The sequence below is a fragment of the Salmo salar genome, chromosome 25 (assembly GCF_965601325.2).
Source record: "Salmo salar chromosome 25, fSalSal1, whole genome shotgun sequence".
Taxonomy (NCBI): domain Eukaryota; kingdom Metazoa; phylum Chordata; class Actinopteri; order Salmoniformes; family Salmonidae; genus Salmo; species Salmo salar.
The window spans coordinates 14423730-14441186 of NC_138315.1; the positions used below are offsets into that span (position 1 = coordinate 14423730).

Below are 17457 nucleotides of genomic sequence, written 5' to 3' on the forward strand. Positions count from 1 at the left end.
TTGTCAGCATCCCTTTGATGGCCTCATGGGATATCCTCTCCCTGTGTGTGTGCGCTTCTAGATGTGTTATGCCCTAACTGCTCCCCACAGAATTATAAAACCTGACAAACACCAGAAGCTGGGCATTATCAGTGTTATCTGTTGATTCTTCCACAGCTAATGGAAAGCATGGTGCATTCTGAATGGGCTCATCAAGTTGTGAAGTCAAATCTTCAGCTAATATTTCAGTTGTCCTCATTGCTGTGGAATCTGACAGTAGAATCCGTTTGATCTTTTCTCTGAGCTCATCTTCTTGTTTACCTTCGAGCAAGGTGTCAGCAACTTCACACATGCATTATTTTACCAACTCAGTGACTGAAAAAGTTTGTTGTGTTTTCCCAAAACCCAAGCTTTCCTCAATGAACACTCCATTGCATGTTGTTGGGCTGTCTGGGAATTGGCAAGGGCTTTGGCAGACCTCTCAAATTGGGATTTTAGTTGGTTCATCTTGTTTGTTCTCACCTCTGTGTTCAGAGGATACGTTTGATCTAAATTACAATGCCTGGTGTCATAATGGCGCTTAACATTGGCACTTTTCATGAGGGCTACGGACTCACTGCATATCAAGCACATTGGTTTTGTGCTAGTTGCGGGGAGAATAAATACATACTGTTCCGTCCACTTGTCTTTGATTATATGGTTTTCAGAGCCAGCTTTTCTTTTTTTAACAAGCCATATTAACAAAGATACTGGTAACTAAGCTCCTATCTGTGATATTAACAGTTGAACCGCGGTCAAATCTTTCAAATCTTTCTGCCTGCTCGTCCCAAGGTTCCGTAGAGGATATTTGGATTGATGTTATTGGGTAAGACGCGGCCTCTTGTATTTGCATATAACCACGCCATTGGATTAGACAGGGCACTAGTTGAGGTGGGCGTTGTTTTTGAGAGAAAGAGAGGTTGCTGAGTTAGAGGCCGCTGCGCCCGGTAGATTTTTTAAAAAGCTGTCAAAAAGAATTGATTTACTTTTATATAACAAAATGCGACGTTGTCCGGTCCGTATTGACCCTTCTCTGGGTCCGGACCCAGACTGCGATCCGCCAGTTGAGTTTGGCTGCTCTAGGCTGTAGCGGCTGTATGGCAGGGTAAAGGAGATTAAGCAGCGCCATGACCCCTCTCTACAGTATATCCTGTACCCTAACCTAATGTACTCCCCAAGCATGTTCCCAGAAGCTGGGTTAGTCCAGGTGTGCATCCCAAATGGCACCCTTTTCCCAATTATAGTACGCTACTTTTGACCAGTACTGTACATAGAGAATCGGGTGCCATTTGAGACGCATCCTAGCCCTTCCCTTTGCAGCGCTGAGCTCAGGGTCCCAGACCCATGCCTGGACACTCTGTGCATTCCTCTGACAGCAAAGTAGAAGTGACGAGGTGTTAAGTCTGAGAGCAGCTGATCTCGGGTTATTTTTAGAGGAGCCAGGCTCCTCGAACATGTTCCAGTGCCCAAAATAGAACACGTGTTTACTCATACAGAATACTGGAATTTGAGGGGGAAACGCTCTCATTTTAGACTATTCTAGAAGATCACTCCGGTATGAACACTAAACTGTGTGTCCTGGGTCATGTGCTTTGAACAGTGTACCGGCACATTGGTATTTACACACCACTTACCATAGGTGAAGCTTTCTGTTTCTGGTGTGGTTGAATGAAGTTTTGGTACAGCTGTAACCCATACTGCAACACAAAACAGTAGGTGATAATGTTGTTCAGTAGGCACCGATCAGACATGATGAGGCATGGATGGATGGCATACAGTAAGTAGTCAGTTGGGGGTCAGGAAAGACCACACTACTAGAGTTGTGCTGACTTTGGAGATCTGTAGACACTTGACAGAGGTTGCATTCCCAATGGCACCCTGTTCCCTACATAGTGCACCACTATGACCCCTGGTCAAAGGTGGTGCACTATATAGGGAATAGGGTGTACATTTGGGATGCACCCAGACAGAGGATGTGATAAGGGGGTAGCATGGTGACTGTACCTTAAAGAGGCGCATGGCAGTGACCCAACAGGTTCTGGTCTTCTCATCATCTGCACACAACAGCTTGAGGTCTCGGGGAGAACCACGCTTAGTAGACTGGGGTGGAGGATCATCATGAAGAGAAAGCATGAGTTTATCAAACAGAATGCGGAAATTACTTGCCTTAATTGCGCCTGACGGGATAGACCCAGTTCCATTGAATAACTTAACATTGTAAAACCCCAAAGTATAGGTTTATAGATAGAAAAAGCAAAAACGCAAAACGTACCTTGACACAGAAGCCGTAGTCCGTTGGCGCTCCGTGTATCTTTTTCGCCGATAGTAACGTGTAGACGTCGCCGTCACTGAACTCGGCAATAAACTGGAGATGCCTTGGTTCCTGTGAATAGAGAACAAGAAACGTCTCAAATCTCCACATGCTTTTCAGTGTTCATTATTGTGTTTATATTACATCACCCCCCAACACACAATGCTCCATTGCAACCAGGGGTTCTTCCTGCATTCCACTGTAGAGTAGCCTCAAGTTCTATTACAAATCCAACTATGTGAGGGATCGGGGTAGAAATGTGAACAATGCAGGGGTGCGCAGTGTGAGGAGAGATGCTAAGCAAGTGCCCTGGTCCATTGTGATCACAGACTAAAAGTGATCGTTGTTTTAGCTGCAGACTCCTTCGAGCTGAGAGGTGGGACAAGGTTGGCACACTTTAACATAGTTAAGCAAATAGTATTGCCCTATCCATTACACTGTAGGTGTGGCTAGTATGTATATTTAGTGTTAAAGATAGGACCAAATATGTGACAAAGTGATAGGAGCTTTATTAATAGTATAAACATACCTGTCAGGGTGCCAAAGCAAAGGAGCACAAAGCAAACCATTGTTGAAACTTCATGTGTTTACGACACAACATTCTCACTTCCCTGTTGCACAGTGTCAAGCACAGGTACAGTCAGGTCCATAATTATTGGCACCCTTGATAAAGATTAGCAAAAAAATACTGTATCAAATAAATACAAATCTATTTCTCTGAGCAATTGTATTATAAAAATATATAATTTTAACCCAAAATGTTTTTGCATACAATTTAGCTCAGTATTTGTATAATTTATTTTATAGAGTATTTTTTTGCCCATCTTTATCAAGGTTAGAATAATGATGGACTTGACTGTAGGTATAGTTGTCTGTGTATGTGTTGACTGACTGGCAATGTGTGTGACTCCAACCAAAATTGTAGCCAAAACCAATGTACTCATGAGCATAAATCACATCATATCAAACTAAAGGAATTAAATCAAATCTAACTTCTGTTACTAATTGGATTGCCTATATTGGAGACGGCAAACCCGGGTCATTTTGTGCTCTAGTCTAAAGAACAGCTCTTCTGTAGTTGGGAGAGGGGGTAGTGGTTGGCTTGGCACAGCGCTGTGCAGGCCTAAGATTCACCTGTCATCCGTGGGTGTTGAGGGCTCAGTCCTTGGCAGTGGCATGCCATCTGACCTGAGGGAAAGCTAGCTCAACCAGTTCCACAGAGCAGCCAGGGAACAATAGAGCTAGCTACTCCCCTACTGTACACCACACCACGCTGGCAAATTGACACAGGCTTCTCACATGAACCCATAAAGCAGCAGGTAAAACAAGTTCAGTTCTCTCCTTAAACCTACTTGCTTTTTGCAAAAACACTACTTTAACACTTTTTTGAAGGAAATCTTTGTAATTCATATTGTAATTCATTAAAGGCCATGTTTCATTGAAATCTGGAAAAACGTGACGACAGTTACTTTAATATTGAAATATTTATAGACTACACACTTATATAACAAAATGTTATTGACTGACCTTTGATGTCCCCTTGTTTGAGAAGTAGAGACCTGACCTCCTCAAGACAAAGTAGAACTTCTTCCAAGACTTCCTGCCTTGTTCTTTGGCATGGAGGTACCCATGGATCTCTGGACAAGTGCTTGAGTTGAGAAATGTCTGTCGGACAGAAAATAGTCCTTAAATACTGTAGCAGCAACACTGAGGGGCGGTTTCACGGACACAGATTAAGCCTGGTCTTGGAGAACAGAGAATCTGGATCGAGTCTCTTCGAAAAGTGCTTTTTCTTTTTACCCGTTGCTTAATAGATACCTGTATTAGCTGAGAATGGTTCATAATCCCGTTGGTCTCACTTGATAAGGACACCATGTGATCTGGGAAGAAATCCTATCAATATGAAAACAACATCAGTCATAACACACAGGATCTTTACAACAGCTATCCATTACTGGTCCAGCTGAGTGCATTTAGAAAACAGGCGGTATAAATATACTAATTAGTTCACAATTGTTTTTGCTAAATCACACCCTGGTCTTACCAGCGGTTTATTGAAGAATTCATATTTGGCATAGTTCTTCCGGAAATATAGGCGACTGTCTGTGTCCACGCCCCAACCGGACAGCACCTCCATCACAGATTCATGGTCTTCTATGGTTCTTTCTGGTCAAAACAAGAGAAAGAAAATGTCAACATAGAGACCACAAAAGGCAAAAGAAAGAGAGAGAGATGAAAGTGAGAAAGATAAATGTTAGTAAAATCTACAGTATCCAACCATGTTCCTCATCACACTACCATGTAGTCAAACATTAAGGTTTAGAATAAAGTTATCAGAAGATCAAACATATAATCGTGATCATACAGTACACATTACAGTGGTTAGATCTGTTCAGATTCATAACAGTAATATAAACTGGTGCCCAGGGCCCACATACAGTACAATAAGGCCTGTGTCAGAGCAGGGCATGTGCTTTGCTACCTCTAAAACCGTACAGATTGATTATTAACCCTTTAATTAGAGATGGATTAATACATAGCTTAAGGTGGGAGTTACAGTACGTGCCCTGGTTCTGTGGGTATTATTATTTAGATATAATATAAAGATTGAACATTACTGAAATTAATATTAACTGTTACAATGGAAAGCAGTCATTTCGAGGCAGCGGACTCTGGAACACTGCACAGCCGTTTGAGGCCAAGTCATTCCCATAGTATGACCACAGTCAAGGCAAGGTGGTGGGGTGCTGGTTATGCTGGTCAGGATGGTTTGTGCTGTTTGTACCGTTTCCAAACTTTGCATCTGCACTGTTCAAGTAAATGTGATTTTGTAAAAAAATTGGAGGAAATAGTTAAAAGTCGTCCTTGTGCATAGAGTTGTATGGTTTAACTTTGTGATCATTGGTTTTTGTTTTGGCATAATATACATCTCAGCAGCATTCTGTTACCGTGGAATTGCCCAGCAATGTCTATCTTTAGTGGCCTACTTTTACAAATGTATTCATTAGGAATCCCATTTCATGTCTGAAAAGCAGCATTTCATCTCAACACAAGCACCGAATTAAGCGCTGAGAGGCTTTACAAAAAATATTACATCTACAGTACCAGTCAAAAGTTTGGACACACCTTTATTTTGACTATTTTCTACATTGTAGAATAATAGTGAAGACATCAAAACTATGAAATAACATATGGAATCATGTAGAGAATTTAAAAAAAGGTGTTAAACGAATCAAAATATATTTTATATTTGTGATTCATCAAAGTAGGTGTCCAAACTTTTGACTGGTACTGTAATTTGAGCAGCACTTCATTACAAACTTAGTGAAAGCAGATGCACTTCAACTAAATTGTACAAGAGGAGCACAAGCTTTATTTGGCTTGACCAAGATTATGAGTGAATCAGGCCACGTATTGTTATAGGAGGTTCTAAGGGCTCTAAAATGGTTAAGAGGAACTGATGTGTGGGTGTCCCAAATGGCAACCTATTCCCTATATAGTACACTACCTTTAACCAGAGCCCTATGGGCCTTAGTCAAAAGCAGTGCACTATAAAGAGAATATGGTGCCATTTGGGACACATCCTGTATACGTCCCGTGTAGCTCAGCTGGTTGAGCATGGCGCTTGCAACGCCGGGATTGTGGGTTCAATTCCATGGGGGACCAGTACGGAGAAGAAGAAAAAAAAGTATGAAAATGTATTCAGTCACTGCTTACTGTAAATTGCTCTGGAATAGAGCATCTAATAAAGGACTAAAATGTCAAATGTATCTGCACAGAAGCACTGGAAAAACAGTATTTTGTGTCAGTATGATAACATGGCAAAACAGATGCTGAGGGTTGTACAATACTGGTTCCCAGGTTTTCCAGAAATCCCAGTTACGAGAATATTTCCGGAATTAGGAGTGAAAAAGCAGGACATCCAGGAATCACCCAACCTGGGAATTTTGGAACCCTAGTTCTTTATAGTTTAACTTTCTTGGTCTCTTTATAATGCCAACAGATACAGTGCATTTGGAAAGTATTCAGACCCCTTGACCTTTTCCACATTTTGTTACGTTACAGCCTTCAATCTACACATAATACCCCATAATGATAAAGCAAAAACAGGTTTAGACATTTTTCATTCAGACCCGTTACTCAACTACGCCAGGTCACAGTTGCAAATGAGAACTTGTTCTCAACTATCCTACCTGGTTAAATAAAAAGGTGGAAAAAAAATAATAAAATAACATTGTTGAAGCACCTTTGGCAGCAATTACAGCCTCGAGTCTTCTTGGGTATGACGCTACAAGCTTGGCACACCTGTATTTTGGGAATTTCCCTGAATTCTTCTCAGCAAATCCTCTCAAGCTCTGTCAGGTTGGACGCACAGCTATTTTTAGGTCTCTCCAGAGATGTTCGACCGGGATCAAGTCCGGGCTCTGGCTGGGCCACTCAAGGATATTCAGAGATGACCCGAAGCCAGCCCTGCATTGTCTTGGCTGTGTGCTTAGGGTGGTTGTCCTGTTGGAAGGTGAACCTTCACCCTATTCTGAGGTCCTGAGCGCTCTGGAGCAGGTTTTCATCAAGGAGCTCTATACTTTGCTCCGTTAATCATTCCCTCGATCCTGACTAGTCTCCCAGTCCCTGCTGCTGAAAAACATCCCCACAGCATGATGCTGCCACCACCATGCTTCACCCTAGGGATGGTGCCAGTTTTCATCGGACCAGATAATCTTGTTTATCATGGGCTGAGAGTCCTTTAGGTGCCTTTTTGGCAAACTCCAAGCGGGCTGTCATGTGCCTTTTACTGAGGAGTGACTACTGTCTGGCCACTCTACCATTAAGGCCTGATTGGTAGAGTGCTGCAGAAATGGTTGTCCTTCTGGAAGGTTCTTCCATCTCCACAGAGGAACTCTGGAGCACGGACAGAGTGACCATTGAATTCTTGGTCACCTCCCTGACCAAGGCCCTTCTCCCATGATTGCTCAGTTTGGCTGGGCGGCCAGCTCTAGGAAGAGTCTTGATGGTTCCAAACTTCTTTCATTTAAGAATTATGGAGGACACTGTGTTCTTGGGGACCTTCAAATGCTGCAGAATTTTTTTGGTACCCTTCCCCAGATCTGTGCCTCAACAGAATCCTGTCTCTGAGTTCTATGGAAAATTCCTTTGACGTTATGGCTTAGTTGTTGCTCTGACATGCAGTGTCAACTGTGGGACCTTATATAAACAGGTGTGTGCCTTTTCAATTGAATTTACGACAGGTGGACTCCAGTTGTAGAAACATCTCAAGAATGATCAATGGAAACAGGTTGCACCTGAGCTCAGTTGAGTCTCATAGCAAAGGGTCTTAATACTTATGTAAATAAGATATATATATATATTTTTAATACATTTGCAAAAAAAATTCTAAAAACCTGTTTTCGCTTTGTTATTATGGGGTATTGTGTGTAGATTGATGAGGATTTAAATGTAATCCATTTTAGAATAAGGCTGTATGTAACAAAATGTAGAAAAAGGGAACGGGTCTAAATACTTTCCGAATGCAATGATTCATCATCAGGAAACAATTGACTCTACAAGAACAGAAGAGAAGTCACGTTTAGCTGACATTTTGACACATTTAATTTCCAAAGTACTACAATAACTTTGACTGGTTAACTTAAGTTTTCATTCATCTAAAGCAAAAGAGAAGAGACTCAGATGAACACAGCAAACTTTAAGACACACTTTACTAAACTGGTTGAATGTGAACAGCACATTTCCAGCTAAATCAATGCTTAAAGACTCCGTTAAATAATGAAAAGAACAGATGGGTAAGTTATGCAATCTAAGTGTGAAGAATGCTGCTGAGAAATGGTTAGAAGATAAGAGTCACTTTTGCTGCACAATTCAGTGTTTGCTGACCAACTTGTGGTATCAAAAGAGCAGAATCACACTGGTGTGCCACAGAAAGAGTAACTTCTTTTTTTGTCAACAATCTACACACAATACTCTGCAATATCGAAGTGTTAATGTTTTTTTAATTAGAAATGAAATAACTTAAATATATTCGTGGCATAAGTCCTCAGCTCCATGAGTCAACACATGTTAGAAACACATTCGACATCAATTACAGCTGTAAGTCTTCTTGGTTAAATCTATAAGAGCTTTGCACACCTGGACTGTGCAATATTTGCCCATTATTCTTTTCTGAATTCTTCAAGCTCTGTCAAGATGTTGGGGATTATGGCTAGACAGCCTTAGATTTTCCAGCACATTCAAAACTGGGTATCACTTTATTGTAAGGTATACATATTGGTCACTAATTAGTAGTTTATAAGTGTGTATATGAGCAGCTAAGACGGTATTTATTCCGTGTTATTAGTCATGTATTAGGCCTTAAGTATTTTCTTATTAAAACATTATAAGTCATAATACTGGTCAATCATTGACAACTTCATTGTTAGCCATAATAAATACACATTTGTCGTTAATTAAGAGCAAGACACAAGAAACAGGCTTTTAGTAAGCCGTCTCAATATGGGACTAATTACTGTACCTTAAAATGTGTTCCCTGCTCTGAATTGTGGCCACATTTTTACTTGAAAAATCTTCTTTACAGAAATGACCTCATTGGACAGAAAGGGGCACACATACCAACATAATGTATATGCCATACAGAAAACATTCCAGTCAACATTTGATGTAAACACAACAAAACTTGCATATATTTGAGTGTTGGCTGTATGGCGTATATTATGTATTACGAAACGCAAAGGAGCACACCTCCCCACACCCATGAGCAACACCATATATTGTTGGCCTGAAACTGAGAATTTCTGTAGTTTCATTAGATAAGAAATTGATTCATTAATGCCACACATTCAAGGTCGGGATTCAATCTGATCGCACAATGTTGACAATGCGCCTTTTAAAGGGATAGTTAGAGATTTTGGCAAGGAAGCCCTTTATCTACTCCCCCAGAGTCAGATGAACACAGGGGTTGGAACCAAAATTGTTTTCCAATCATTTCGTTCTGAACAGAACAACTATTTTTTTAGTTCCATTCCACTGTTTCGACCAGCAAAACAAAGTTCTGAACCGGTTCGAACTCAAAAGTTAAAGGTTTATATTGTTCCTTTCTGTTCCTTTTTTAACCTGTGAAATCAAATATTTGAATTTTTTTTACATTGAGCTCATTAAATTCACCAGTCAGTGCCGACAGAGCAGGCAAGCTAGTTGTTTAAATGCATAATGGACCAACAAGTGTAGCCTATGGCGCAAGATGCGACTGACATTTTGCTGGTGGGGAGAGAGCGAGAGAGGGTTGAGGAGAAGGCTTGAAGCGCTGGGCATCTTGTTATGACATGCATTATTTGAATTAGGTCCACATAATTATACCTAGGTGTGGCTTCTATGGAGGAACTTTGAATGTCCTTGAAGCTAGCTAGCTAACAAACTTGAGCTAGCTAGATAACAAGCTTGTGTGTGCAGAGCTGCACCAGATATCGAAGACACCTCTTACCTTTTTGTAGTTAATAAATCCAACGTGAAACTTGATAACTAGGACTATATTATCCTAAACTAGCATTGAAAAAGTGAATCCATTCTTCTCTAGCTAATAGACCGAGTGGGTCTTGCGACGGGTATACAGAGATGACCAGTAGTATAGAGTGCAGTGATGTGTCTATAAGGAACAGTGGTGGCAAATCTGATGGCTGAATGGTAAAGACCATCAAGCCGCTCGAGAGCACCCTTACCTGCCAATCTATAAATTACATCTCCGTAGTCTTTATGTAGGCCATAATTGTAAATAAGAATTTGTTCTTAACTGACTTGCCTAGTTAAATAAAGGTTAAATCAAATAAATAAAAGTCTAGCATGGGTAGGATGGTCATCTGAATCAGGGTTAGTTTAGCAGCCGGGGGTGAAAGAGGAGCGATTATGATAGAGGAAACCAAGTCCAGATTTAACTTTAGCCTGCAGCTTTGGTAAGTGCTGAGAGAAGGACAGCGTACCATCTAGCCATACTCCCAAGTACTTGTATGAGGTGACTACCTCAAGCTCTAAACCCTCAGATGTAGAAATCACACTGGTGGGGAGAGGGGCATTCTTTTTACCAAACCACATGACCTTTGTTTTGGAGGTGTTCAGAACAAGGTTAAGGGCAGAGAAAGGTTTATTGTAGAGCGTTTAACAAAATCCGGGGAGGGGCCAGCTAAGTATAAGACTATCATCTGCATATAAATGGATGAGAGCGCTTCCTACTGATTGAGCTATGTTGTTGATGTAAATTTAGAAGAGCATGGGGCCTAGGATCAAGCCTTGGGGTACTCCCTCGGTGACAGGCAATGGCTAAGACAGCAGATGTTCTGACTTTATACACTGCACTCTTTGAGAGAGGTAGTCAGCAAACCAGGCCAAAGACCCCTCAGAGACACCAATACTCCTTAGCCGGCCCACAAGAAAGGAATGGTCTACCGTATCAAAGGCATTGGCCAAGTCAATAAAAATAGCAGCACAACATTGCTTAGAATCAAGGGCAATGGTGACATAATTTAGGACTTTTAAGGTTGCAGTGACACATCCATAACCTGGGCGGAAACCAGATTGCATACCCAAGCGAATACTATAGACGTCAATAATCAACTGACTGGCTTTCTTGACAAGTTATTCCAACACATTTGATAAACAGGGCAAAATAGAAATTGGCCTATAACAGTTAGGATCAGCTTGTTTTCCCCCTTTAAATAAAGGACGCACCATGGCTGCCTTCCAAGCAATGGGAACCTCCCCAGAGAGGAGAGAAAGGTTAAAAAGGTCAGAGATGGGGGCAGCAACCTTAAAGAAGGGTCTAAACCATCTGACCCCTCAGCAGCCTCCACTGCCCTGAACCAGTTCCAACCCCTGGTGTCCAGTATGAAGGAAGTTAGCTTTAGTAACTAGCATTAGCACAATGACTGGAAGTCTACAGGAACAGCTAGCATTAAATTACCTGTAAAAGTCAAGCATGCTGTAACGCACGATCAGATTGAATCCCAGCACAAGTCAACATTTTACGTAAATAATTAGCCACCAAACATCCATACATATACATGCCACGAGTGCAATATTATGGTAATTCTGATTTAAAAGACACACTATGGAAGTTTAGATGCTAATTGTTTATGTAAATGTTTCACTTGATTTGTTGGCTAAATTACATAATTTATGTGGGGAGGTGTGCCTCCTGTCCAAGGAGGTAATTTCTGTTTAAAAAATTATGCAACTAAAAATGTGGCCACACTTCAGAATAGGGAACACATTGTAAGGTACGATGTCCTTATTAGTCCCATATTGAGACAGCTTACTAAGAATATGTTTCTGGTGTAACTTTCTATTAATTAACAACTAATATGTCTTTATTATGGTTAACAATTAAGTTATTAATGATTGACCAGTAATTTATGACTTGTGTTAGAATAAGAAAATACTTAAGGTATAATACATGAGTAATAACAAGGAAATACCTTATTAGTTGCTTATATACACAATTATAAACTACTAGTGTAACATATGTGTAACTTAAAATAAAGTGTTACACAAAATGGTAACTTGGCCTCTTAGGAACAGTCACGGTCTTCTTTGTAAGCAACTTCAGTGTTGATTTGGCCTTGTGTTGTAGATTATTGTCCTGCTGAAAGGGGAACTCCTCTTCCAGTCTCTGGTGTAAAGCAGACAAGCAGGTTTTTCTCAAAGATTTTGCCTGTGCTTAGCTCTATCCTGTTTCTTTTTATCCTGAAAAGCTCCACAGTATTTGCCAATGTCAAGCATACCCATACCATGATGCAGCCACCACCATGCTTGAAAATCAGGAGGCAGTTACTCAGTGATGTGTTGTGTTGGATTTGCCCCAAACATTCAGCTCTGCATTTAGGCAAAAAGTGTATTTCTTTGCTGTACTTTTCTTCTTCAGTATTACTTAACCTGTTATGGCTAGGGGGCAGTATTTTCACAGCCGGATAAAAAACGTACCCGATTTAATCTGATTATTACTCCTACCCAGAAACTAGAATATGCATATAATTATTAGCTTTGGATAGAAAACACTCCAAAGTTTCTAAAACTGTTTGAATGGTGTCTGTGAGTATAACAGAACTCATTTGGCAGGCCAAAACCTGAGAAGATTCCATGCAGGAAGTGCCCTGTCTGACAATTTCTTGCCCTTCTTGATTATCTCTATCCATTACAGAGGATCTCTGCTGTTACGTGACACTTCCTACGGCTCCCATAGGCTCTCAGAAGGCGGCAAAAAGCTGAATCGTGGCTTTGCAGGCTGAAAAAAAGTAGCGCGTTTGGATAGTGGCTGGTTACAGTACTGTGAGACTCAGGCGCGTTCCCGCGTCGACCCCATGCTTTGTTTTCTTTCGTCTGTTTACCTAAACGCAGATTCCCGGTCGGAATATTATCGCTTTTTTATGAGAAAAATTGCATAAAAATTGATTTTAAACAGCGGTTGACATGCTTCGAAGTACGGGAATGGAATATTTAGAAATCTTTTGTCACGAAATGCGCCATGCTCGTGACCCTTATTTACACTTCGGATAGTGTCTTGAACGCACAAACAAAACGCCGCTGTTTGGATATAACTATGGATTATTTTGAACCAAACCAACATTTGTTATTGAAGTAGCAGTCCTGGGAGTGCATTCTGACGAAGAACACCAAAGGTAATCAAACTTTTCTAATAGTAAATCTGACTTAGGTCAGGGCTAAACTTGGTGGGTGTCTAAATAGCTAGCCGTGATGGCTTGGCTACCTACTCAGAATATTGCAAAATGTGCTTTCACCGAAAAGCTATTTTAAAATCGGACACCTCGATTGCACAAAGGAGTTCTGTATCTATAATTCTTAAAATAATTGTTATGTTTTTTGTGAACGTTTATCATGAGTAATTTAGTAAATTCACCGGAGGTTTGCGGGGGGTATGCTAGTTCTGAACGTCACATGCTAATGTAAAAAGCTGGTTTTTGATATAAATATGAACTTGATTGAACAAAACATGCATGTATTGTATAACATAATGTCCTAGGTGTGTCATCTGATGAAGATCATCAAAGTAACCTTTGTGCTGCATTTAGCTGTGGTTTTGTTTTTTGTGACATTATATGCTAGCTTGAAAAATGGGTGTCTGATTATTTCTGGCTGGGTACTCTGCTGACATAATCTAATGTTTTGCTTTCGCTGTAAAGCCTTTTTGAAATCGGACAGTGTGGTTAGATAAAGGAGAGTCTTGTCTTTAAAATGCTGTGAAATAGTCATACGTTTGAAAAATTGAAGTTTTCGGATTTTAGAGGAGTTTGTATTTCGCGCCACGCCTATCATTGGATATTGGAGCAGGTGTTCCGCTAGCGGAACGTCTAGATGTAAGAGGTTTTAAGTGCCTTTTTGAATACAAGATGCATGTTCTGCATATTTGTATTCTTCTTTTCACTCTGTCATTTAGGTCACTACAATGTTGTTAATCCATCCTCAGTTTTCTAGCATCACAGACATTGAACTCTGTAGCTCTTTTAAAATCACCAATGGCCTCATGGTAACATCCCTGAGCAGTTTCATTCCTGTCCTGCAGCTCAGTTCAGAAAGGCGACTGTATCTGTGATGTGTCTGGGTGGTTTCATTTATAAAATCGACAGCATAATTGTTAACTTGACCATGCATAAAGAGATATTCAATGTCTGATTTGTTCTTGTTAGCCATGTACCCATCACTGCCCTCCTTTATGAGGATTTCAAAAAGCTCCCTGGTCTTTGTAGTTGAATCGGTGCTCGAAATTCAATACTTGACTGAGGGATCTTACAGATTAAATTTAAAAAAAATCATGTCAACCCCTATTATTTCACACAGAGTCCATGTAATTTATGTGATTTTTTAAGGCCACATTTTCCTCCTGAACTAATTTAGGTTTGCCTAAATACTTATGCAAACGTACACTTTAACATTAGAGTATTGTGTGTAGATTGTTGACGAATCATCCATTTTAATCCCACTTTGTAACACAATAAAGCGTCAAGAAATCCAAGGAGTCTGAATACTTTTGCAAGGCACTGCAAATCACTGTAATCAGGTATACTGTATTTTTATATGTGGAGGATTGTGTCGATTAAATACTTGGAAAACCGACTTGACTTTCTCAATTGCCTCTGATAGGATAAATAAAGATGTATGCAATAGAATTTTTACCTATGCCTAGATGAGATAGATGCTCAAACAGAGTCCAGCTGTGGTCGTCAATGCAATGATTCTTCATGACAAACAACTGGCAAATGTCCCGGGCTGTGATGTCAGTGGGAACCTCTACTGCGCGACTGGTATTGTCCTCATTATACACTTTGATTACCTGCAGTGAAGAAGAAAAAAAAAACACATTGACACGAACTACATCTGTATGATATAAAATATATACATACCTAACATTTACATATATCAAAATGTACATCAAAACATTAAAAATAACCAACAAGGCAGGAAATAGGGGTAGGGAGGCGTAATTTCTAATGCATAGGATTTTCAAATGTTCTCCAAGCCTAAGATATTAGGTAGGTGAAATCACATCAGTAACAAAGCCCATGATAATTCTACACCACAATCATTCAACCCACACACACACAACAGCACCAAATTCACCCAAAAGTTGGTGAATGTGTCCATAACAAAGTACTGTACTATTGCTCCAATTATCTTTCTCCATTCACAACAGTTATGTTACAGTTCTGCATTAAAAATTATCACAGAGAAACTCAACAGTCATGAAATATTAACACAAAACACCAAATAAGTTACTAACAAATCCATCTAACATCACAACTTACCCCTCTGTTGGGAGACAAGCAAACGTGTGAATTTGAGCCAACTCTGCAGCCTATGTAGGGCTGAGTGCACAGCATTGTAAACCAGGCTTTTAGTGAGGAACATGGAAACATGCACCAGACAGGCAGACAGCGCAGAGCTGAGCAGAACAAAAAAAGCAGAGCAGCGAGTCAGTGTCAGCTGGGAAGCGAAAAGCAGAGCCCTCTCTCTCTCTCTATTTACTGCAGTGGAGCTGAAATGAGCTAATTAGAAAGAGCTGCCTCTGATCACAGTGTTTTCCTGACTCCACAGATATATGTCACCGAGGCTCTGGCCCAATCACCTGCCACCTTTTCCTCAAGTAAAAAGAGACCAGGATCAGCCTGCTCTGCTCCACACACCCCAGGAGGAGGAGGAGGAGGAGAAAAGAGTCACAAGGCTCGCTCCCCCCTCCCTATTCACACAGCCATGGCAAGTCGAGTTCTTAGCATAAAGCCCTGCATGAGCTCAAAAGCAATTACAAAAGGTGCTAGTTAAATGTAATGCTAGTTGGGTCAACCTTGTCTAAAGTTGACAGGGGTGGGCGGGGAGAGGGGGAGGGAGAGAGGCACAGTAAAGATCAGCTGGCTGCCTCTGTGTGCTTGGGTCTTGGTTTAAGGCGGATCGGTTGGGCAGGACGCTCCAGCCCTCTTTTGTGGAGAGAAAGGAGGTCACAGTGCTCCAGCAGGGCTGGGGTTAGTGCCCTTAAGGAGCCCGCAGCGAATCAAACTTCAGCTATGACATCACCCCACAATGAAGTAGACGATCTAGTGATTCAAAATCAGTCAGTGCCGAGATTTACAAGACAAAAAAATAAAAATAAATAAAAATAAGATTTCCCTTTGTAGGTACCTAACAAAAACAAAAAGGGACTGCATTACTGGGATTACTTTAACAGCCAATGTCCCCTTGGTGGGTTGCCTGTACAGTACAGACAGACAAGCTAATGATAATGAGACACTGTAATCATCTTGTACATTGCAGCAATGACTTATCCGCACAAATTCTTTTTTTTTTTAAGGTAATGAAGGTTATTTTATTTTCATGACAATCTTCACCCATAACCGTCGGTTACACGGTAATTGTGCCAGCCTTATCCTCAACACAAATACACTGGAATGAACGCTCTAGCACACTAGGTTTAACATTTTTGTGCCAAGAGGATATTTTAATACATTGAAGCCCTTTATAGATGAACTGTGCTGACAGAACATTGTGTTCATTTAAAGTGAATTGCTTTACTTGAATGCTACATATGCATTGTAAATGACTGTAGTGTTACGCATACGGCATGCAGCACCCGGCCTCTGTATTCTTAACAAGAGAAACAATATGGCCTGTATGTCCTTATACCTGGGGTGATCTGCAGAGCTTCATATAGACTGCATATCTCTTTATGAATATCAATGTCTGCCATCCTTCAGAGAGCGTTGGACAAATATTTGATGAGGTACTTAAAAAAAAAAAAAAAATGACATTCAACACTCCGCAACAAAATCCTCTGGTTCTGTCCTCATTTGGTGAACTACTCTCTTAATTGGAGATACAAGATCACAGACAGCAAAAGTTCACAACTCACTAACAGCAAAAATAAAGTGCTTAGTTCAATCTAATGAATCCTTCCAACAGTCTGAACCCACACTAGTCTAAGACTGCTCCTATATGGGTTTGATCATAGCATGTTTCAACTAGGGTTGAAGTGACTGGCTACAGTATCCATGATAAATCACTTGTTCCAGGGAGTAAAATGAACGGCGAGGCCAGATAAAATGCTGCTGTGAACGGCTGCTTTCTGTGTCAACGAGGACAAAGAGATGCATTCATCAGGTAGCCATGCTGCTCCATGTGCAGACCTACACTTGTTTTTATTTCGACAGACCACAACTCCAACTCCCAAACTCACTCCTCTAAAGTGTCATACTACTAATATACAGGTAGTTATTGCGGTTCCTTTACAAAACCTTCCCTAGAAAGATTGATAAAGTCCGCTATTTTCTACCCGACTTTATGACGACTTAAGTCCTTTATATTGTCTTCAAGCTACAACAAAGAGGATTGAATATATAACGACTGCTTAATGCTGCAGTTTAAGTGAAAAGTAGTGCCGAGTGCAATCACAGTGATTCTGGAACTGTGAAACTAAATACCAAAGTGCATTTCGGTCCAAAGTAAATGTGAAGTGTGCCCATGGTTAACTTCAGATAATTACAGTCGTTCTGGAACTGAGGAAACTTAAAACAATGACATAGCCCTTTTCCCTGTCAGCCCCTGCACAGGGTGAGGGAAATAAGATAGGA

General features: G+C 40.7%; 1 protein-coding gene across 10 annotated transcripts in view; it reads right to left on the minus strand.

Moving 5' to 3' along the window:
* Positions 1-17457, minus strand: part of grb14 (growth factor receptor-bound protein 14) — a 52065-nt gene that overhangs the window by 9610 nt on the left and 24998 nt on the right. For 9 of the 10 annotated variants that reach the window (XM_014173172.3, XM_014173170.3, XM_014173176.3 and 6 more), the window contains 7 exons: positions 14516-14672; positions 4374-4495; positions 4148-4222; positions 3857-3994; positions 2291-2401; positions 2023-2118; positions 1653-1715 (listed from right to left, as the gene is read on the minus strand). In XM_014173172.3, coding sequence (XP_014028647.3) covers positions 1653-1715; positions 2023-2118; positions 2291-2401; positions 3857-3994; positions 4148-4222; positions 4374-4495; positions 14516-14672 — 762 coding nt within the window. Of the gene's footprint in view, positions 1-1652; positions 1716-2022; positions 2119-2290; positions 2402-3856; positions 3995-4147; positions 4223-4373; positions 4496-14515; positions 14673-15144; positions 15492-17457 lie in introns of those variants that run through there. The other variant, XM_014173174.3, reaches the window with a different exon arrangement.